This window comes from Oryctolagus cuniculus, chromosome 1, assembly GCF_051225735.1.
Source record: "Oryctolagus cuniculus isolate XC-2025 breed Fujian yellow rabbit chromosome 1, ASM5122573v1, whole genome shotgun sequence".
In the NCBI taxonomy this organism is placed as follows: domain Eukaryota; kingdom Metazoa; phylum Chordata; class Mammalia; order Lagomorpha; family Leporidae; genus Oryctolagus; species Oryctolagus cuniculus.
In genome coordinates, this window is record NC_142867.1 from 68,809,057 (window position 1) to 68,832,485 (window position 23,429).

General features: G+C 39.7%; 1 protein-coding gene across 5 annotated transcripts in view; it reads right to left on the reverse strand.

The window, feature by feature from the left end:
- Positions 1-1,458: 1,458 nt before the first annotated feature.
- Positions 1,459-23,429, reverse strand: part of RSF1 (remodeling and spacing factor 1) — a 165,599-nt gene continuing 143,628 nt past the window's right edge. For all 5 annotated transcript variants that reach the window (XM_089331464.1, XM_002708674.6, XM_089331447.1 and 2 more), the window contains 5 exons: positions 22,056-22,123; positions 21,033-21,240; positions 17,029-17,249; positions 14,721-14,909; positions 1,459-8,835 (listed from right to left, as the gene is read on the reverse strand). In XM_089331464.1, the coding sequence (XP_089187590.1) occupies positions 8,267-8,835; positions 14,721-14,909; positions 17,029-17,249; positions 21,033-21,240; positions 22,056-22,123 (1,255 nt within the window). In that variant the 3' untranslated portion in view covers positions 1,459-8,266. The remainder of the gene's footprint in view (positions 8,836-14,720; positions 14,910-17,028; positions 17,250-21,032; positions 21,241-22,055; positions 22,124-23,429) is intronic.

Here is a 23,429-nt window from a genome sequence, read left to right on the forward strand (position 1 = left end):
ACAGGGAGAGCTTTGTATAGATGAGAGGGATGGCGATCAGAGATGGAGATAACAGATATGAAAGACCCAAAGGAGGTAACAGGAAAGCAACCAGGTCAGACACAGGCAGATGAGTTGTTGCAAAAAAGCAGAAGATGCCTCTTTTTGGAGACAGGCTAGGATAAAGTGGCTTTAAAATGCACAAGAGGAAGGATAAGGAAGCTACATGTGGCCTATACCGTAAACTAGGAGGGTCCAAGTTAACTTTTCACTTCAGGTATTAACCAGGTGCTAACTAATGTTGCAAACATCTAGTGACACCGCCTTTGAATGTTCTTTCTCTTGATTTCCATGTAAACTTTTAGGAGGTAAGAGGACCAGTGCAAAATCATTGAATAATTAAAATGACACACACATTCATCTCTTCCCAAACAATCTCAACATTTAACTTCACTAGAATATTTTAAGTAACTCCACTTCTACTAAATGATCACTATATTCTACACCAACCCCGTTTTTTTTTTTTTTCAAAATATGTATCTGTACATCCTGTAAAATCTGAGATATGTGGGCCAATAGCCATGTCCTAAGCCCTACTCTCAACTCCAGAAAGGACCCCTTTGAGCCATTTGATGCTGCCAAGGATGGCACTATTACCTTTGGCTTCCAACACTGATGTCACCTCCAATTAACTGATTCTGTTTAGGTGAAAAATTTAAAATAGATCACTGAGAAAAATTGTAACTGGATATTATCTTGCCAGCATAGACTATCTTTCATCTTGTTAAGTGAAGTTTTGATTTAAAACCTCTTAATCTTTATTTTCAATCAGAATAAAAAATAATGAAGGTTCTGCTAGTTTATTGGTAAAAACATTTGGCTCAAGGTAAATTTTACAGTAGTAATCTAAGAGTAAGGAAAAACTATCAAGTAAGCATTTACATGAGAATCATATTCAGGATTGGGGGACTCATTAAAATCATCTGAACTAATTCCTTTTTTAATGTGTTGGTCTATTATACTGTTGCCAAATGACAGGTCAGTCTATACCCAAACATCCCCTATTCATAGGAATTCAGTCACAAAGTTATTAGAAAACTGTTTTCCATAGAATGAACTGGAAAATTTTGCCATATGCCTACTGTACTGTGATCTAGTTGTGTGCTCCCATGGGGCACTGCCCTCCCCCCGCTCCCAGCCCATGGCCTCATACATGTGTCATTTTTCCCAATGATGAAGACAGAAACCAAGAGCAGTTTTCTAATTATCTAATTTATCTAGTTGGCAAACAGCCTTACAATCATTTGGGGGAAACTGATGCCCTTGCAAATTACTTCCTAGATAATGAAAGAGTAATTAAAATATTCCTAGATGATAAAAATTATTTTGACCTGTATGACCTGCCACACAAATTGTTAGCTTTCCATGTCACAAAATTTAAAATAAACTTAAGTTTGCAAAGACATCATGCTAAATACATCAAATTATTTAAATTTTTTATTATGACAATTGACATATATTAAGTGAAAGAAATGACAGAAGTATAATAAAACATTTTGAAAGAAAAAGTTACACAAGTAGGCCGATAGCTATAAAATGGCTTCAGGCCTGGCTTATAACATCAAGAGTTCTGATCAGACTGTAGTGAGACATTGAACATTTCATTAACAAAAATATTGGCACCAGCCACAACATATTTTGGTTGTCACTTACAAGGAATATTGTACTTATACAACTATGCACTGCAATTCTAACACACTAGGTGTTTATACACTGCAGTTAACTCCTGAAGCTTTAAGCTATCAGGAATTTCCATACTTTCTATGCACAAAATTCTCTGTGTGTTACCAGAATCACATTTCCAGTTTTCAGATCTCCCCTCCCCCCATACATGCAGTACATTATTATGTGACAGACAGCACTCCAGCTTCTTCTATTTGACTAACAGCATAGTCCTGATGACCTCTAAAGTAAGTTTTATGCTAATCTTGGAGCTTCTGCTTTAGCTCTTATCTCCTAGAAACAAAATATTCTGAGAACCTATTCTAGGAATAATTTCTTTTTATGCATAGGAAAATAAAGCATTTCATATAAGCATGTCTGAAAATCCAAGAGATGTTGTGATCAAACACTCATTGAATCCCAGCTATTACTTTAAAATCAAAATGAAATTCTAAAATATAGCATATACAAATTCTTATTTGGAATTTGTATTCTTCACATGGAAATTCATGATCCTGTCTTTGCCTCAAAATGGGTAACAACCGCCTTCCTAAATCAGCTGACAACAGATGAAGGTAGCTCAGAGAGAAACTGACACATTGAGACGAATTCTTTACAAGAATACATTTGTGCTACAAAGGTGAGGGATTAGAATGGTAAAATCATTAGATGGCAAAAAGTACTGGCATTTAAACAAAGGTTATCGGTTATATAACATGGTTAACACATGCCAGGTAAAAATACTGCCAGAGTCAGAGTTCCACAAGATCACAAGGTATTTATCAGATGAGGAAGGGATTGAAGCTTGAACCTGATTCCCCTTCCTGCCATTATTTCAGCAAATATTCTCGTGGCATTAAGTCTATTGAATAACCAAATGGCACAATTCTTTTTTTCCTTCTTTTATAGATAAAAAGAAACCAAGACAAGCCCTGTCCTACCCCACCCCCAACTCAGCACCTGACATCCCTTTTCAAAGTGCACATAAAACCTCATGGTAATTTGGGGCAAGCTATAATTCAGATACTATTACCAAGACATTACTTTGATAGGAGAACAAAATACCAGACCAACATTGAGAATACCTTATTTAGGTATCTTGAAAATCATGCACTGAAATAGTATGCTTTTAAATCTCAAATTTGGGCTATTATAGCTATTCCAATCCTGAAAACCCATTTACATTAATATAAATTAAATCTGTGTATATGTATGTTTCTACATGTATGTATACTTTACATGCAATGGTTTTAAAGCTCTCAAGACAGAAGTTTTAGTCTAATTCCAAGCCTTGTCCATATAGTAGTATTCACATGCACCAACTCTGCTAAAGGGCAGGAAAATGAAAAAGACCATGGCACAAATTTTTAAACAATTTTAGGTTTAATTACATAATGCACCTGTAGATGTTCTAGCAGAAACACAATTGTAAAAATCTACATCCTATTTTAGGGTATTTCCCCACCTCCCATCCCTTAAGAGCTGTACAGTTATAAAAAAATGTGACTCTCAAGCAAAATAAATTTTTTTTTTTGCAACATACAAAATAAGTTAAATGATTCAGAAGGTCTTGAGCCATTAAGTTCCCCAATGACTGTGTTCTGGCTGTCCATAAGCATAACATGCAGACGCCTGGTTGGTGACCAGAACTCAATAAATACAGATCAAACAAAACTCCAAAACACATAAATTAGATTTCTTTAGAAACTGATGAAAGTCAAGAAAATATAGTTAGGGTTAACAATTCCATTCTCAACTTACATCATCCAGTGGCAAAAAGAACAAGGCAGGTTATTCAGTCCTTAGCACATTTTCTAGCTTGTACCGATTTGGCAAAAAACACAAATGTAGTTCCTTTAAAAATGTTTTTTCTCATTCAAAATGTCTAGTAAGAGTTTAATAAATTCCTACTCATCTAATAATTTGTTATGCCTTCTTATATAACTTATGTATAGGATAGACATATCTTAAAGTTATTAAAATAAAAATCTTTTATTAACTGAAATCATTATTATAATGTGCCATAATTGAGTTTATAGCATTTCCCAAAGTGGTTTAAATATGAAATGGAAAAAAAATCGAGCTTAAATGACCAAAATTAAAAATCCACTAAGAAGATCCTATTCTAACCTTCTTAAGAGGGCATGTATGAGTAAAAAAGTGTTGAGTGTGTAATCTGAAGTGGTTATATACCAAGCTTCCTACATTTTGGCTTACGACTGCTTCTTTACTTAGGAATGACTCTACTTTCATACTTACTTAGCAATTCTTGGCACTCAAAAACTGTTCAAAATCTTCAGTTGGAACGAAATATTTTGAAAACAAATCATTAAGTGAACATATAACACAATAACCCAGTTTAAATACATTGATAGCATAAGGCCTTTTGAGATTGGTATAAAAACAATGAAAGAAAATACCAGCTTGCCACTTCCACGGTGAGTTTACAGGCACACACTGGGAATGGTGGATACAACAGGAATGGATTTTATTTTAAGTTAGTTTAATAATGAATCACATTAAACAGGTGAGGATGAGGTTGATTATACAGCATATAGAGTCTTGGTATTTTCTGCTTCTCGGAGAACCAGAGATTTATTTTAAAACTGTCAAACAAGAGAAACTGTTTTTCTCTAATTAAATGATGTTCATAATTTTTTATCAGTTACAATGTCTGGTTTCTTTTTATAGTCAATCAATACTGGATTTCATTTTTAATTATTCTAATACTCATCTAAAAATAACTTAAAAGTTATCTTTTAAGAAATCAAATAATAGATATGAAGCAACATCTTGCATTATGGACCTATCCCCCTGGTAAAGAATGGAGTTCACAACTTTTTCTAAATATAAACTTATAGATTCATTAAATTCTTAATAGTTGTATGGTAGAACAAGCTAGTGAATGGTTAACATCTCTTATGCTCACAGAAAGGAATTAAAAAAGCATTCCTGAGACAAAGGAGATTCCATCAATACCCATTAAAAATAGCTACCTTTTCCCATCATTTTAACCCTCAATTTAAATAAGTAAATGTCCATATTTCACAATATATGTACTTTACTCCAATGTCTATTATGGCATGGGTTCTATCAATGAAAAAGTGAAAACTGGACAGTACATAATATCCTTTTAAAATTAATTTTAAAAAATCTTTTTTTCTCTACCTTCACTAGCATTTGAACTTCTTGGTTCTTTGGCAGGTCCCCCCCCCCCCTTTTTTTTGTTAAGATTCCCAGTAGACATGATTTTTTTCTAAATACAAACACTTTATCCTCTGAATATGCAGCCTTGACCAACTGGAAAAGGATGTCAAGGAAAACCAACTTCAATATATCATGTATATTCTTGGAAAATCTCTGTCATCATTTTTCAGTAATGTGCCAACAATGGAAAATATTTTACACTAAACATTCTTTCATCAGCACAAATGCACAAAACCAAAATGTGTACTTTCAGTCCGAGTCCTTCTCACAAATATTTTAATACAAAGCTTCTAAACTGTAAAATTTGGCAAATTTCCAAACCTTTAGAGAAATTGCAAATGAATAGTAAACTACATTTCCCCTCAATACATTTGTTGATACTGGGAGTCTAACTTGTATTTCAAACACAGGGAGTGTAAATTATTAAAGGGCTCTATGACAGCTACTGTCAGTCCAAATCCATGGTTAATGCTCTAATAGGCATCCAGGTTGGTCTACACACTAGGATTACTACGTTCTTGTATTTTCTCCAGTTCCTAATGGCTGTATTCTCTTTTGGATATAGAACATTAATATTTTTTTACACTTCTTCAGAGTAGTTCAATGAACACAGACTCTCTGAGGGACTGGATCTAAACACCAAGCAGCACAACTATTTAACTATCAAAGTTTAATCAGCTATAATCAATCTATCTGCATAGTAATAATGTGTATGTATCAGCTGCTTGAACTACATTTGTGGTATATGAACCAGTTAACTGGTTTAATCAGAATATAAGGTTAGAAAGGATATGCCCACTGAAGATGATACTTAGTCAGGTTTGGTCAGTAGCAGCACAAGTGTCTTGTGTCAGTGGGATATTCGCTAAATGGAATACACAATATTTACTGTGTTAAAAATTATCTTGGGCTTTCTATGGCAGAAGGGTAAAAAGAACTCCTTATTTCATATTATGGGTGCTGTTAAAGTCAGTCATCTAACCATTTAATATTAGTGATCACTTATTTAAGTGAAGAGTAGAACAGGTGGAAGCAGGAGCTGGTGTGTCCAGAGGTAGAGACAGGGCACATGGGAGAGCTGCTGCATGATAGTGGCTGTACCCGGCTGCAGGGCTAATGGGAGAGGGAGGCTGAGTAGCAGGAGAGGTCATCTGCACATTTGAACCACTTACCTTGCACTAGTAGGTATCTTTCTACTGTTTGCCTGTTTTAGATAATTAAAAGTTAAATTTTTAGCTTTCAAAAAAAAATAAATAAATCTAGCTAGAAAGGAGGATTAATTTGGCTCTGGTCATAGCCCTGCTTTACTGTTTCTGAATGTGAGCTTTTCTCTCCCTTCCAGTGGAATATTATCTAAAAACAAAAATCACAACTTGCTTGGAACTTGCTATTGGTGCATCCTGTTTTTAGGCTGCTTTCATTATTTTATTTTTTATACAGATACATACACATTGCTAGAGTCGAAGCAAAAATATGAATGGGTGGGTACTACAGAACTAAAGTGAAACAAAACAAAAAACCCAACAATGACTGAAAAACAACAGCTATAAACTTTCAAAGCCAAAAGATAAGATTTAAGGGCAAAACTTGTTGAGGAAAGAAAAGGAGTAGTATAAAGTTTTTAGAGAGGTATTTATAATGCATATCTAATGCCAGCTTTTTAATAATAAAAAAGAGAAGTGCTTTACTATACACTGACTAGCACATATAATGTATAATTTGGGAAGAAAAATTAACGAAGTTCCTTGGGCCAGCAGCAGATACAGTGTGTCCATTGCCGGCAACAGACACAACACTGGAACAGAAAAACCCAAATCCCAGGGCAAAAGTATTCACAGAAGTAATGGTTGACGGTTTCAGAATTTGACAGAAAAGGTTTAATACAAGTGCTACACTCTGTACAATATTATGGTTCTGCCTGAAATTTTACAGCTGTAACAGAAACTAAATAAGACAAAGTTCAGGTTTTAGTGTCAATTATCATGTTAGGTATTCAGTTAGTTACAGAAACAAAGGGCTTCTCTTTCTTTAAATTATTGAGATGTTTAAAATGGATATGGTGCCTATTGAGTATAGTGGCAGTTCTCATTCATCTCTATGTTGGTTGTATGACTATTAATGAGTTTTAATAGAAGTCTAATGGCCAAAGGCCAAAACCTACATTCAAACCCTGCTAATATATCCAGGCAGATAGGAAATTCCAACACACAGACACATACACCCACACATACACACATACTTACACAAACACACAAACTAAAAACCTCCCAAAGGAACTGCTTTGTTTGTAGACTTCAATTTGAAGTAGATACTAAGGGCAAGAATAGACCAGTTAAAATTCACCTGAAAATCCCTTCCCCATCTTGAAATGTGCTAAAATACCATTGTCAGCTTAGCATCTCTTCATGTATGTTATATATATAGATGTATTTCTTTCAAAATGACACTTTCAGGTATTTAAACATCAAGTGGCCAGAAGACAAGAGTTACACTGTAGGCAAAGTTTATATTTCAGCTGAGTTGTAAGATGACCATATTCCTTTTACTAATAACTCTCCATCAGATACAGTATATTAAAGGCCACTATATAACCACTGCATAAAGCTATTTAAAAAATTTGTTGCTAGCACAATGTGGTTGTCAAAGCTTCTTTATACATTTTACTGTACAAATGCTTTTCAGATGATTTTGTTTTTGTTTTTAAACAAGAAACTCCATTATAACAGAAACTAGGTTAAGGTTTTTTATGATGGTACTTTCATGGTCTCTTCTTTATTAAGCATGGTTATCTCCAATAGTAAACAAGTTGATTTCACAAAGGCTGTTACTAAATGACTTATGTATGATGTTACCTATAGTTCTCAAACTGAAACAGAACAGACTTGAACTTTTAGACAGTCTGTTAATCACCTACACTGTCAATGTTTAAATATAATATATATTTAATATGAAAAAGCTAAAGCACAAGTGCTTTCTCCCACCCCTAAATTCTGTTTTGGGCCCTCACAGGTTTGGAATGCATTCTTATCCACCCTTTTTCAAAGTCAGGAGAGCTCAGGGAATATAAAGTCAAAAATATACAAATCTTTGTTGTCATTATAATAAGATTTTTTTTCATGAATGAAATTACCAAGGACCATGAACTTGGAAAAAGAAAATCAAAAGGAATTTACAGCAATTATTTATCTTCAAAGTTTGAAACTGGTCACTTCACAGAAAGACTTCAAGGTTTGTTGAAACTTTTCTTCTAAAAAGTCATTCTGTAGTTTTCTAGGAAAATTAAACAGCTTTTAATAACTGGCCCGCTGGTGTGAGAGCTACCGTGGAATAAATTAGCATAAAAATGGAAAAAAAAGTCTTATAACTGTTCACTGTTACAGACATAATCAACAAGGTCAGTCACTCTCAAAAGCTCATCTTCTTCTTCTTCTGGTGCCCCTGCCTCCTGTCCGCCACTTGTCCCATTGGGAGCCAGGCTCGCACTGGCTGTGCTGCTGTCCTTGGGGGTCAGAGGCTTCTCAGTAGGCTTGCCAATCAAGTTCTCAATGGCTTTGCCAGGACTCTGTCCATTGGTAGAAGGTAAGTCCACTAAGCTATAGTCCAATGGACTCCCCACTTTGCCTACATTTTCAAAGTCCTCTTCCTCATCACTTTCTATCCGGTAGGGCTTCTTGGTGCTTTCTTGCTCTGAGGGCAGGACCCTGGGCTGGCCATCGTGGGCAGGCTGATCGGCATCTCCATGAGCATTGTCACAACTCTCCTCATCTGTCTCAATCCGGTGTAGCCGTTTGCGAGATGGTTTGCCTTCCTCTTCCTCCTCTTCATCTGCTTCTGAATAGTCATCTGTGCTTCGGCCTCGTTTTCGAGCTGACCGCTTTGATCCCTTAGCCAGCTCATCATCTTCAGAGTTCTTGGACATATAGCTCTCTAGAATAAATAGTACATTTAAGCTATTGGCACAAGTAAACATAAATGGATTTAAGTAATTCTTTTCCTCCCCATATTCATCCCATGTCCTGCCTTCAGGTTTGTTTATCTGTAAATATGTCCCTTCAATAACTGGCCTAAATTGTCTCCTCTCAATCTCATAACACTGCCTAAAATGATTCAATGTGTACTTTACGTATGATTTTAGGAAAGTGCAGGTTTCCTGAACAAGAAATCTGGTAATTCTCAAATTAAACAAAGATAGGCTGGTCACAAACTAAGAAACTCTAATTAGGGAATCATGTATACATAGTGGTAAGAAAAAACTAAAAATGGGCAATCAAGTCTGTCCATCTGAAACAACGTGTCAAGTCTCATCTCGCATTATTAAATGACCATGCTTCTATCTTAGGTGACTTCACCTAGTCTCATGGTTTTGTGTACCATCTACATGCTGAGGCCTCTTCTATATATTTTAAACTTGACATCTATGCTTGGAAAGCTGAACAGGTATCTCAAAGCCAAAGTGAGGAAAACTGAACTCCTAATAAACTTGCCCCTTAACCTGTGGCACTGTGGTGTCCATCAGCTTAGTTTTTGGTAACTGTGTTTTTTCAGTTGCTCCTCCATCCTTGATTTCTTTCTCTCATCCAACTGAACAGTAAATCTTTTCATCTATTTTTATAAAAATATTTCTATAATCAGACTATTTTTCATCACTTTACTGCCCTATTCCCACACACCATCATCTGCTACCTGGACTATTACAGTAAGCTCCCAAATGGTCTCTTAGCTTTTGTCCTTGCCCCTACATTCTATTCACAACACAGCTATCCTAGCAAATTAAAAACATAAGCCAGGTGCTGACATTGTAGCATAGTGGGTAAAGTTGCTGCCTGTGACACCAGCTTCCTGTAGGGGTGCTGGTTTATGTCCTGGCTGCTCCACGTCCAATCTAGCTCCTTGATAATGGCCTCAGAAAAGCAGTGAAAGATGGCCCAAATGTTTGGGCCCTTGCTACCCACGTAGGGGACTGGGAAGAAGCTCCTGGCTCCTGGTATTGGCCTGGCCCAGCCCTGGCCATTATGGCCATCTGGGGTGTGAACCAGCAGATGGAAGATCTCTCTCTCTCTATCTCTGTTTCTCCCTCATTCTCTATAACTCTTTCAGATAAATAAATAAATCTTAAAAAAAAACAAAAGAAAAACATAAGCCACACCATATCACCCTTTTGCTCAAAACCCTCCAAATGCTTCTCATCTCACTCAGAATAAAATCCAAAATCAATTCAATTGCCTGCTCTATGCTACCCAATAAGGTGGACACTAGTCTTGTGATTATTTTAAACTAATTAAAATGAAAAAGTCAATACTACTGTCAAACTAACCACATTTCAAGAACTGAATAGTCACACAAATCTAGTATATATAGTTACTATATATACTAGTTACTATATTGTTTGCATGGAAAATTTTTCCATCATTACAGAAAATTCAATTAGACAAAATTGCTCTTCATCAGAGGTTAGCAAACATTTTTTAATAAAGCATAGACCCTATATAGAGTCTGTCACAACTACTCAATGTTCTTTTTTGAAAATGACCACACACAATATGTAAATAAATGGGCACTGCCATTTTCCAATAAAACTTGTTTAGTGGGGCCTGTGCTGTGGCACAGTGAGGTAAAGCTGCACCTAGGATGCTGGTCCCATACATGTGCTGGTCGATTCCGGACTGCTCCACTTCCACTCCAGCTCCCTAATAATGAGCCTGGGAGGGGCCGGTGCTGTGGTGCAGCAGGTTAAAGCCCTGGCCCAAAGCGCTGGCATCCCATATGGGCGCCGGTTCTGATCCTGGCTGCTCCTCTTCCAATCCAGCTCTCTGCTATGGCTTGGTAAAGCAGTAGAAGATGGCCTAAGTGTTTGGGTCCCTGCACCCAGGTGGGAGACCTGGAAGAAGCTCCTGGATCCTGGCTTCAGATTGGTGCAGCTCTGGCCACTGCTGCCACCTGGAGAGTGGACCAGTGGATGGAAGACCTCTCTTTCTGTCTCTCTCTCTCTCTGTAACTGTCTATAATAACAATAATAATGAGCCTAGGAAAGCAGCAGAGGATGGGCCAAGTGCCTGGGCCCCTGCCACAAACATGGGAGACCTGGGTGGAGTTCCTGGCTTCTGGCTTTAGTGTGGCCCAGCCCTGACCATTGGTGGTCAGTTGGGGAGTGAACCAGCAGATGGGAGATGTCTTTCTCTGTGTTTTCCCTCTCTGTAACTCTTCCTTTCAAATAAAATAAGTCTTTAAATAAATAAATAAATAAATAAAAAGAAAACTTACTCAGTAAAGTTTATTTATACAAACAGATGGGCTACATGGCTTGCTGACTTGCTCTGTACAATCTGGGTTCATGCTGATTTTATTCTGCATCTCATACTATTCTTTTTTTAAAAAAAGATTTATTTATTTACTTGAAAGTTACACAGAGAAAGGTGAGAGAGAGAGAGAGAGAGAGAGAGAGAGAGAGAGGTCTTCCATCCTCTGGTTCACTTCCCAGTTGGCTGCAATGGTCCAAGCTGCACCAATCCAAAAAGCAAGGAGCCAGGAGACTTCTCCGGGTCTCCACGTGGGTTCAGGGGCCCAAGGACTTGGGCCATCTCCTACTGCTTTCCCAGGCCATAGCAGAGAGCTAGACTGGAAATGGTGCAGCCGGGACTCAAACGGGTGCCCATATGGGATGCCGGCACTCCAAGTGGCGGCTTAACCTTCTACAACACAGCACTGGCCCCTCATTATTCTTTCCCTCATTCTGCTCCATTCACCCTGGACTCCCTTGTGTTCTCTGAACATGCCAGGCACAAACCTGCCTCCGGACCCTCACAATTTGTTGTTTCACACCCAACATTTCTTCTTAGTGAAGACTTCCATTAGCACTGAATCTGAAATCTGTCCAACTAAAAAGAGTTACATAATACTTGTTTTATTCCCTGTTACATTCCAGCGCTTGGAATAGGGCCTCATTTAAAAAAAAACTTGCATTTTAAGGTTGAATTAATGAATGTGAGTCTTTATGACACAGAAAGATAAATGCACACCCAAATAATGTTCACCTCCCTTCTTTAACATTCTATGCCCAAATACTCCCTACTTCCCTCTCTCTACTAGCCTAAGCTCAAAGTTAATGTATTTCATGTTTAATCTGTGAAAGTGAACACTCTTCCAATAGATCACAAACATCATAACACACTGTGTACGTGTACTGATACGTCACACTGTACCTTATAAATGTGTAATTACTAAATGTCAACTAAAATATATATTAAAAAATCATAAACAGGGGCTGGTGTTGTGGCATGGTGGGTAAAAGCCACTGCCTTCAATGAAAGCATCCCATATGGGTTCTGGTTCAAGTCCCAGCTGCTCCACTTCCGATTCAGCTCCCTGCTAATGCACCAGGGAAAACAGTGGAAAATGGCTCAAGCGCTTGAGCCTCTGCCACCCACATGGGAGACCCAGAAGCTCCTGGCTTCTGTCTGGCTCAGTTCTGGCTGTTAAGGCCACTAGGGAAACAAGCCAGCGGATGGGGGATCTCTCTCTCCATAACGCTTTCTTTTATTTTTATTTATTTATTTATTTTTATTTTTTTTTTGACAGACAGAGTGGACAGTGAGAGAGACAGAGAGAAAGGTCTTCCTATGCCGTTGGTTCACCTTCCAATGGCTGCCGCGGCCGGCGCACCGTGCTGATCCGATGGCAGGAGCCAGGTCCTTCTCCTGGTCTCCCATGGGGTGCAGGGCCCAAGCACTTGGGCCATCCTCCACTGCACTCCCGGGCCACAGCAGAGAGCTGGCCTGGAAGAGGGGCAACCGGGACAGAATTCGGTGCCCCGACCGGGACTAGAACCCGGTGTGCCGGCGCCGCAAGGCGGAGGATTAGCCTAGTGAGCCGCGGCGCCGGCCCATAACACTTTCAAAATAACACATAAAACTTTAAAAAAATTATAAACAATGGTGAACTAAATGCATAAAAATATTTTAAAAAGTGAGAATTCAGGTCATTTAAAATGAATTTATGGGGCCAGTGCTGTGGTGTAGGCTAAGCTTCCCATAAATCTTTAAATGATAAAAAAAAAGTGAATTTATGATGGTCTCAGGAATAACTACAAAAAGATGAAATGAATATCACAAATTCATATTTTAGAGCGTGTCATGCACTGTTTTTTTTTTTTTTTTTAATTTTTGACAGGCAGAGTGGACAGTGAGAGAGAGAGACAGAGAGAGAAAGGTCTTCCTTTTGCCGTTGGTTCACCCTCCAATGGCCGCCGCTGCAGCCGGCGCACCGCGCTGATCCGATGGCAGGAGCCAGGAGCCAGGTGCTTTTTTTTCCTGGTCTCCCATGGGGTGCAGGGCCCAAGCACCTGGGCCATCCTCCACTGCACTCCCTGGCCATAGCAGAGAGCTGGCCTGGAAGAGGGGCAACCGGGACAGAATCCGGCGCCCCAACCGGGACTAGAACCCGGTGTGCCGGCGCCGCAAGGTGGAGGATTAGCCTATTGAGCCACGGCGCCGGCCATGCACTATTTTTTTAAAAGGTTTATTTATTTATTTGAAAGGTAGAATTGCAGTGGCAGAGGCAGAGAGAGAAAGTCTTCCATCCGCTGGTTCACTCTCCAAATGGCTGCAATGGCCACAGCTGAGCCAGGTAGAAGCTAGAAGCCAGGAGCTTTATCCAGGTATCCCATAGGGGCCCAAGCACTTTAGCTATCCTCTGCTTCTTTCTTAGGCACATTAGCAGGGAGCTGGATCAGAAGTGGAGCAACCAGGACATGAACTGGCACTCATTGGTATGCTGCATTACAGGTGGCGACTTAACCCATCATACCACAAAGCTGGCCCTTTTTCGTGCACTTCTAATATAAGGAGAAGCCAAAACTATAAAGCCGGTTACTACTAGAACCACATAGTTATGGTGCAAAGAGACAATAGATGTTTCAATTTGAAACAGCACAGGAGGTTATTTCAAAGCAAGGTCCCTGAGTAATAGGGAGTGGGGAAGAAGCAGCACAGTAAATCTTATTCATATCACAATTTCTGAGATAAATTTTCTAGGATAAATGAAGAACGTAATTAATACTATTGAGATCTTTTTTTAAAGATTCATTTTTATATTTAAGACAGAATTACAAAAAGGGAAAGTCAGAAAGACTGAGATGTTCTATGTGCTGGTTCACTTCCCAATGGCTAGAACTCCAGCTAGATCTCTCATGTGGGTGCAGGGGCCCAAGTACTTGGGCCATCTTACACTACCTTCTAAGGTGCATTAGCAAAGAGCTGGATCAGAAGTGAACCAGCTGGGAGTAGAACTGCACACATATAGCATGCCAGTGCTGAGATCTTAAAACCATCTGAAGCCCTACATGGGGCATGGTGGGTTAAGCTACTGCCTGCAATTCTGGCATCCCATATGAGCATCATCAGATGGAGTCTGGCTGCTCTAGTTCCAATGCAGCTCCCTGCCAATGCGCCTGGGAAAGCAGCAGACAATGGCCCAATGACTTGGGCCCCCTGCAACCCATGTGGCAGACTTGGATGGAGTTCAAGGCTCCTGGCTTTTGCCTGGTCCAGCCCCAGGAGTGAACAGCACATGGAAGATATAGTACAGATTTCTCTCTCTCTCTCTCTCTCTCTGTCTCTTCTTCTCTATCTCTAACTCTGCCTTTCAATCAATCAATAAATCTTTTTAAAAATCAGCATCTTATAATTAGTGGACTGGAACAAAATAATTTATCTCAAAGATACCAATTATGTTATCTCAAAGATACTATTTACTCACTTTATAACGTCTAGGCCTACTTAGTCTAAACTTCTATAAATAGGAGATCTACTCCTTACCTTCACTTTCTGAGCTTGAAAGTCTGCGCTTGTGAATTCGCCTTATTTCTTTACCGCGTCGTAAACTTTTCTGGGAACCATCACTTTCTGAATCTTCTTTGTAGTTAATTTGTCTTTTCTGGTTTCTCCTTGACCGCCTTCGCCGAGTTTCTACAAAATCATCACTAAAATCATCGCTAAAGTCACTTTCTATTTAAAAAAGAAAAAAGAAAACAGCCAATTAAAAAACTGAAGTCCATTTAGTAGAAAGGTTAACTAGCTTAGGTTACAAAAATTTGAAGCTACTAGGCAAAGTTCAGTAATAAAATTTTTTAAATGAACAATAACTTTTATAAGTGTCTATTTTCTTTTAATAATAGGAGTCTATCTTTGAGTCTTTTATGTTCAGATCACAAATGTATAGTATCAACAATTAATCCTCAAGACCAGAATATATATTTTTTTAAAGAAAATACTTAAATGTATTTATTATAATCCTTACTGAATTCACCCAACAGCTACCTGGACATGTGCACATCTACCATGTGACTGCTCTTCTTGGTGGACAGTTACCAGAATCCACCACCTGATGAGCTGCTGTTCCTACTGTGTCTATGGTTAGTCATACTGTAGCCCTCTTAACTGAGGAAAACTCATATACGTGTCTCAAAGAGGGACAGAATTAAGAGTTGCATTTTTGGCTTTTTTCCACATGGAATGAAAATCTGCTAATGAAGCATATGAGACTACTTAACCTTGTACAGCATTGCTAAGTAGCCTTGTTCTTATCTCTGACCAGTAAACCAGAGTGAGATTATGGCATCATGCCAGAGATGTTTATCAGTAGTGCCAACAAATTCCACTGAATCAGCACATTCAACCCTGTTGTTCTTTAATGGATTTCAAACACTTCAACATAACTAGTCACTAGTTTCAAGTGATCCTCACTAACAAAATGTGGGACATGCTAAACCTAAATAGTGATGTTAGTATAGTATATTCATTGACTAAAATAAAAATCCACAGCACATACTGATACACATGAATAAATATATGGAGAAGGCAAAGTTCCTCCTTATAGAGCACTGAGTAATAACCATAATAGCAGTGATGTAGTTAAAAAACCCAAATTGAGGGATATTTTCCAAAATAATATATATTCTTTAAAAATGTCACAGTATAGACAAAATTTGAGGAACATTTCAGATTAAAAGAGATGCGAAGAAATATAACACGTAATTCTGGACTGGATTCTAGACTAGAAAAAATTATAAAAGGACAATATTGGGATACTTGATATCAAACGTGTACTGTTGATTAGATGGTAGTAGTATATCACTGTTAAAATTTCTGACTATGGGAATTATATGGGGGTTAGCTAAGACAATGTCCTTATTCTCTGATGATAATCATTGATAAAGAGAATGATGTAACTTAGATAAATAGAGAACACCACAAGAATGGCCACAGTCAGGGGCACCATACTCGTGAGCCTGTGGCACTCTCCCAGGAGATAACAGCTACTTACCTACCAATTCCATAAAGCAATCATTTCTTTCCTTTTAGCTGTTGGGCCTCTCACTATTTATTGAGTTAAATGAAAAAGCTATACTGATATTAACTGTTTCTAATTTGTAAAAGTTACTGACTTACTGATTATGGCCTAAATATTAGAGAAAATTTGTATTGTCTTTTTAGTAGCTATGTATCTGAGGAAAATATTCTCAGTTTATTGAGAATGAATCCCAAGAAACACTATGAAGATAAAGGTTAGGCATGGAAACACCTGTCACGAAAATGATTCATCATAATCCTAAATGAATTGGGTATGAAGTTAAAAATTGATCTGTATGTATTTTCTCAGATGTGTTTTGAACAGAATAAGAAAAGGACTGAAAGTTTTATCAGAAATCTTGTGGTATAACTGAATGGAATTTTAAGTATTAATAATAACTTGGGACAGGTGTTGTGGCATAGCAATACTGGCATCCTATATTGGAGTGCCAGTTTGAGTCCTGGATGTTCCACTTCCCATTCAGTTTCCTGCTAATATGCCTGGGAAGGCAGCAGACGGCCAAAGGAAGTGGGGCCCCTGCCACCCATGTGGAAGACCCAGATGGAATTCCTGGCTTTGGCATGGCCCAGACCTGGATTTTGTGGCCATTTGTGGAGTGAGCCAGTAGATGAGTATCTCTGTCCCTCTTTAAAGTATATAAATAAATCTTAAAAAAAAAAAAAAAAAAAAAAAAAAAAACACCCATAACTCCTGAAGTCATATGAATGTACTGAGCTGGTATGGTTGATATGATACAGAACAGGTTATTTTTACCAGAGTCTCTACTGTTCTCTTCAGACTCCTCTTCTTCATCATCATCAGAGTATTTTTTCTTTGGGACCTTTCTCCGCAAGCGCCTACTTTGCCTCATTGGCCGGGAGGGATGTCTCCTCAGTCTGCGGCTACAGAAATCAGTGTCGCTGTCGTCATTAGATGGTGGATCTTCTTCACTTTCATCTGGGTTTTCATCAGACACAACAAACTCATCTTGAGATCTGTCCAAGAAAAATCAGATTGATTATGATGGTACACTTGGAATCGTGAATCCATTTATAGTTGAGTTCAAATTCTAGCAAGAACAGTGAAACATTAAGCAATGTTAAGTACAATGTTATCTCCTTGCATATAAAATAGAGACGTGCTTCCTGTCCTTTTCTTAGGAGGAGTTGTTAATACAACAGAGGTTGATTTTTTTTTTAAGGATTTATTTATTTGAAAGACAGAGTTACACAGAGAGGTAGAGACAGAGAGAGGTCTTCCATCTGCTGGTTCAATACCCAGAGGGCCACAAAACCAGAGCTGCGCCGATCCAAAGTCAGGAGCAAGGAGCTTCCCCAGGTCTCCCATGTGTGGGTGCAGGAGCCCAAGGACTTGAGCCACCTTCTGCTGCTTTCCCAGACCATAGCAGAGAACTGGATCAGAAGAAGAGCAGCCAGGACTAGAACCGGCACCCATTTGGGATGCTGGTGCGTCAGGCCAGGGCTTTAACTTGCCATGCCACAGCGCTGGCCCAAGAGGTTGATTTTATATATATATATATATATATATATATATATATATATATATATATAAATATAATGCTTTGGCCTTATGGCATAGGTATGTCCCCCATACTTTAAATTCAACATGTTTAAAAGTGAGCTCAGTATTTCTTTTTTTTTTTTTTTCTTTTTTTTTTTTTTCCGACAGGCAGAGTGGACAGTGAGAGAGAGAGACAGAGAGAGAGGTCTTCCTTTGCCGTTGGTTCACCCTCCAATGGCCGCTGCGGACGGCGCGCTGTGCTGATCTGAAGGCAGGAGCCAGGTACTTATCCTGGTCTCCCATGGGGTGCAGGGCCCAAGGACTTGGGCCATCCTCCACTGCACTCCCTGGGCACAGCAGAGAGCTGGCCTGGAAGAGGGGCAACTGGGACAGAATCTGGCGCCCCGAACAGGACTAGAACCTGGTGTGCCGGCGCTGCAAGGCGGAGGATTAGCCTAGTGAGCCGTGGCACCGGCAGTATTTCTTTCTTCTGTCCCCAGCCTAGTATTTGGTACTATCTTCTATCTAGTAACTCAAATCAGAACTCTGGTATCTAACCTGGTTTTTCCCATTTCATTTCTCACGTCTAATCAATTACTAATACGTTCAGAGCTTACCTCTTAAAAGAGTCTCTGAAACCTAAACTCTTTTGACATCTTAAGGCTTTCCTCTCTCACCTATAGTATCAACTCCCCAAATAGTTCCTCTGATCACTCGTACCATCTCCCCTCAAGATGTCCTCCAAATGAATGTCAAGATGAAGCTCTCTGAGCACCAATCTTATATCAGTCTGATTTAAAATCTTTCAGTGGGGGCCAGCGTTGTGGTGTAATGGTTAAAGCCACTACCTGTGATACCAGCATCCCATATGAATCTGGCATGTCCCAGCTATTCCACTTTCAATCCAGCTCCATGCAAATGGCCTGGGAAAAGCAGCAGCAGAGGACCCAAGTGTTTGGGCCCCCTTGTGGGAGACCCAGATGAAGCTCTTGGCTCCTGGCTCCAGTCTGGCCCAGTACTGGCCATTGCAGCCATTTGGGGAGTGAACCAGTGGATGGAAGATCTCTCTCTATATATATATAACTCTGGCTTTCACAATAAATAAATCTTAAAAAAAAATTGCAGGTTTTTTCTTTTTTTTGACAGGTAGAGTTATAGACAGTGAGAGAGAGAGACAGAGAGAAAGGTTTTCCCTCTGCTGGTTCACTTCCCAGATGGCCGGAGCTGTGCTGATCCAAAGCCAGGAGCCAGGTACTTCTCCTGGTCTCCCACGCGGGTGCAGGACCCAAGCACTTTGGCCATCCTCCACTGCCCTCCCGGGCCACAGCAGAGAGCTGGACTGGAAGAGGAGCAACTGGAACTAGAACCCGGCGCCCATAAAGGATGCTGGTGACGCAGGCGGAGGATTAACCAAGTGAGCCACGGTGCTGGCCCCAGGTTTTTTTTTTTTTTAAATCACTTTCAGGATAAAGTCCAAACTACTATGCAAGACTAGCAAAACACACCACATTTTGGTTCCTTTTTATTTTTTGGCCTCATCTCTAGCAGGGCACCATCTGCTTCATCCTCATATTCTTGCTATCCGGAGCCAGCCTAAGTTTCCTAAATATTCTAAAACACCTTATGGCTTGCTGGCTTGGACATGTGAGAAGACACCTGCACAACCAGCTTTTACTATGCCCTTATTATCCATTATAATAGTGCTAGAAAATATTATCATTATTTTAATGTAACCTAAAGTGTAATCACATTAGCTTATTAGGCTAATAAGCAATGCAAAGTGTCTTTGACTTTATATATGTATTATGTTAGATGCTGAGCTAAGTAATCCAGTAACTACATTAAGTTGATTACACTTCCCCCTTCCCTCCACCTGGCTAGATGTGACCCAACCCTGACCCAGGTCCAGGAATATGAAAGGGAGGTATAAAGCTTGAGATAACAACCAGCCCCTACCCTGGAGTCTGCGGCAGGTGTCTCGGGATTTACCAGAAGTGTCAGCTTGATCTATAGCATTCCCCTAAAGCCTGCTTGGACATGATAATAAAAGCTCTGTAAGAATTGGGTTCGGGGCTTCTCGGTGGGCTTCCTCTCCTGGAGGCACTGAGAGGCCCGGGTTCGAACTCGTAATAAAAACAACCCTGCTTATTGGCTTCAACTTCGGTCTCTGGTGGTGTGATTTTCGGGGGACCACGGACTGCAGGCATAACACATGCAACTTCTCTGCTTGGAATGTCTTATCTTTTCACCCTGACTCGAAATCCCAAATTCACTGATATACCCAAATAATTCAATCTTCAAATTTTAGAGTAAGCTTCACTTCTATGTGAGGATTTTCCCCGATCTCCATGGACTGAACCAACTGTACTCTTTTTTAAATTTTTGACAGGCAGAGTGGACAGTGAGGGGGAGGGAGGGAGGGAGGGAGAGAGAGAGAGAGAGAGAGAGAGAGAGAGAGAGAGAGAGAAAGGTCTTCGTTTTTCCGTTGGTTCACCCCCCAATGGCCACTGCGGCCGGCACACTGTGCTGATCCGAAGCCAGGAGCCAGGTGCTTCCTCCTGGTCTCCCATGCGGGAGGAGGACCTGGGCCATCCTCCATTGCACTCCCAGGCCACAGCAGAGAGCTGGACTGGAAGAGGAGCAACCAGGACAGAATCTAGCGCCCCGACTGGGACTAGAACCCGGTGTGCCGGCACCGCAGGCGGAGGATTAGCCTAGTGAGCCGCGGCGCTGGCCTCCTCTGTACTCTAATTTATGTTTTATTGCTGCTATCTTAGTAGCAGTCATGTAGAAAGTGTTTTTGTTGTTTATATGCTGATTTCTTTCACTAACAGTCTGAAGGGTTTTGCTGAAATATCTCCCTTCCCTGACTTCCCTACTGATGCCATGCCCCAAACCCCAACCTCTGTGGGACATCAAAAAATGTAAACTAATTCCTTCTTTCATACGTGACTGGGCCACGATAGCATAGATAGTACAGAGAAAGCCAACAACAAATCAGAGTTCAACTGCAGTTACTCAAATTTAAATGCCACTTGGAATATTAAATAATCAGCCGTAAAACTGTTTTATATTTTAATCTAAAAAGAACCAAAATCAGCTTTCCTGAATCTGCTTTAAGTATCCTGAAAATAAACAGAAATTGTGTCTGCGCATAAATAACAAAAGAACCCATCAGAAGATGGCCACGCCTCTCTGCTCTCTCAGCCTGTTGAAACTGGCATCTAGGGAATGGGGTCTATGGGCAGACCACACACCCATCACTGATCTTGAATTCCTCTTCACTCTCTTCTTCATCCAGGTTGCTATCGCTGTCTAGATCATTCAGTCGCCGGCGTTTCTTCCGCCGAGCAGCAGCCGCCCTCTGGGGTCGTTTATTTTCTTTTCTTTCTTCATCCAAAATCGTAGAGATGTCTTTTCCACGGTGACCTGTGATAGTGGATATATCTTTTCCTCGGCCAACTCCTGAGTTTGGGGAGAGGGAGGAAAAGTTTACGAACGTGTCCCTTAAATTGCAGACTACTGTTCTTAAATTTGTGTAGAGCAATTCTTTACCTGATTTTTTTCTTCTTACAAATATGTAGTTCTCTCAACACATCAACTGACAAGAGACACTTAATTGTTTATCCTACTGAAGTTCACAAAGTAGACAACCTCTTTCTTAATTTTGATATAATTCACATATAAAATTCACCCATATAAAGTATTTAATTCAGGATTTTTTTTATATCATACAGTTGCGCAACTGTAACCATTAATTCCAGAAACTATTCATCACCCAAAAAAGAAACTTTCTACCTATTAAGAGTTACTCAGGAATCTTTCTAGAATTTTCACAGTAACTAAGTAGAAACCAGAATATTCTAGTAGAGCACTAGTAATTGGCTATATAGTGCTTTAATTCATTACCACCAAAGTCTTCTATGTTAATGGCCCCTGTTCATGACCATGAAATTAATAAATTAATTTTAATAGGTTAGTCAAACCAATCACTGAAGTTCTTATTATCCATAAAATTTGAGACTTTGTAGGCTCAAAGATTACAGGAAAGTTTCCTCATTTTTCTATTTGGGACCAGAAATACATACTTTTTAATCTAATGAGAAATACTAACATTTTATAGCAGGTCATAAAATAAAACTATCTTAAAGATAATCAATATCTGAGACTAGACAGATATACATTGGAGAAAAGTCTAAAAAATATGCTCATTGCCCTTACTTGGGCATCTGGATTAACTTGCCAGTAAAGGTGCAAGAAGAAGAATGACAAACACATACCTCCTCCATCAGCCTCTTTGATATCATCTTCTATAGCTTCATCAATTGCTTCATCAAACTCATCAAATCTAAAACATACACAGTGACCTTATTATAGCACACAATGATCTTATTATAGCCTGTTCTCAGTTTTTGTTGCTTGTTCTTGATTTGTTTCAAAGGCAGAAAGATAGACAAATGGAGAGAAATCGTCCACCTGCTGGTTCACTCTCCAAATGCCCACAACATCTGGGCTGGGTCAGAAGCCCAGAATTCATCAGGGTATCTGACAAGGGTGGCAGCGTCCTAAGCACTTGAACCTTCATTCACTGCCTCCCAGTGTGTGCATTAGTAGGAAGCAGCACTGGAAGTGAAATATCTGCGACTTCAACCAGGCACTCAGATATGGGAAGCCAGCAGCCCAAGTGGTGACTTAACTGTTGCATCACATACCTGCTCCCATTTTTTTATTTTTAAAGGTCATCTACAATAGGTGCTTGCTATGGTCTGACTGTTGTGTTCTCTCAAAACTCACACTGAGGGGCAAGTGCTTGTTATAGTGGTTAATACACTCTCTGCTTGATGTGCCTGCCTCCCCTACTGGAGTGCTTGGCTTTGAGACCTAGCTTTACTTCCAAGCCAACGTCCTAGTAATGTGTACCCTTAGAGGCAGAATGTGATGGTTCAAGTAGTTGAGTTCCCTGCCACCTGTGTGGCAGTAGTTGAGTTCCAGGTTCCTAGGTTTGGCCTGGCCCTCCCCTGGCTGTTGTGGGCATTCAGGGAATGAATTAGCATACAGATGATCTCTAAGTCTTACACATAAATAAAAATAAACAAATTAAAAAATTATTAAAAGCAAATTACACATAGAAATCCCTTTCAAGGAATGGGACACTGCTGAATAAGAGTAATGCCCTTTGCTGGTTCAAATACTAGCTGCTCCACTTCCCATCCAGTTCTCTGCTATGGCCTAGGAAAACAGTGGAAGATGACCCAAGTGCTTGGGCCCCTGCAGTTACATGGGAGACACAGAAGAAAGCTCCTGGCTCCTGGCTTCGGATTGGTGCAGCTCTTTCCTTGCAGCCATCTGGGGAGTGAACCAGTGAAGAGAAGACCTCTCTCTCTCTGCCTTTCAAATAAATAAATAAATCATTTTTTTAAAAAAAGATTAATGACCTTATAACAGAGGCCAGAGAGAGGCCTTTTACTCATTTCTTACAGTGAAGACTGTCACATGTGAGGAAGCACCGTGCTCCTCAGATACTGGATCTGCACTAGTAAGTCCCCTTGTGCCTTCCACCATGTGAACACAGAGAATACGCCAGCCATGAGCCGGAAAGCAGTGCTCACCGGATTCCAAACCGATCAGGGCTTTGAGCTTTGACTTTTCAGCCT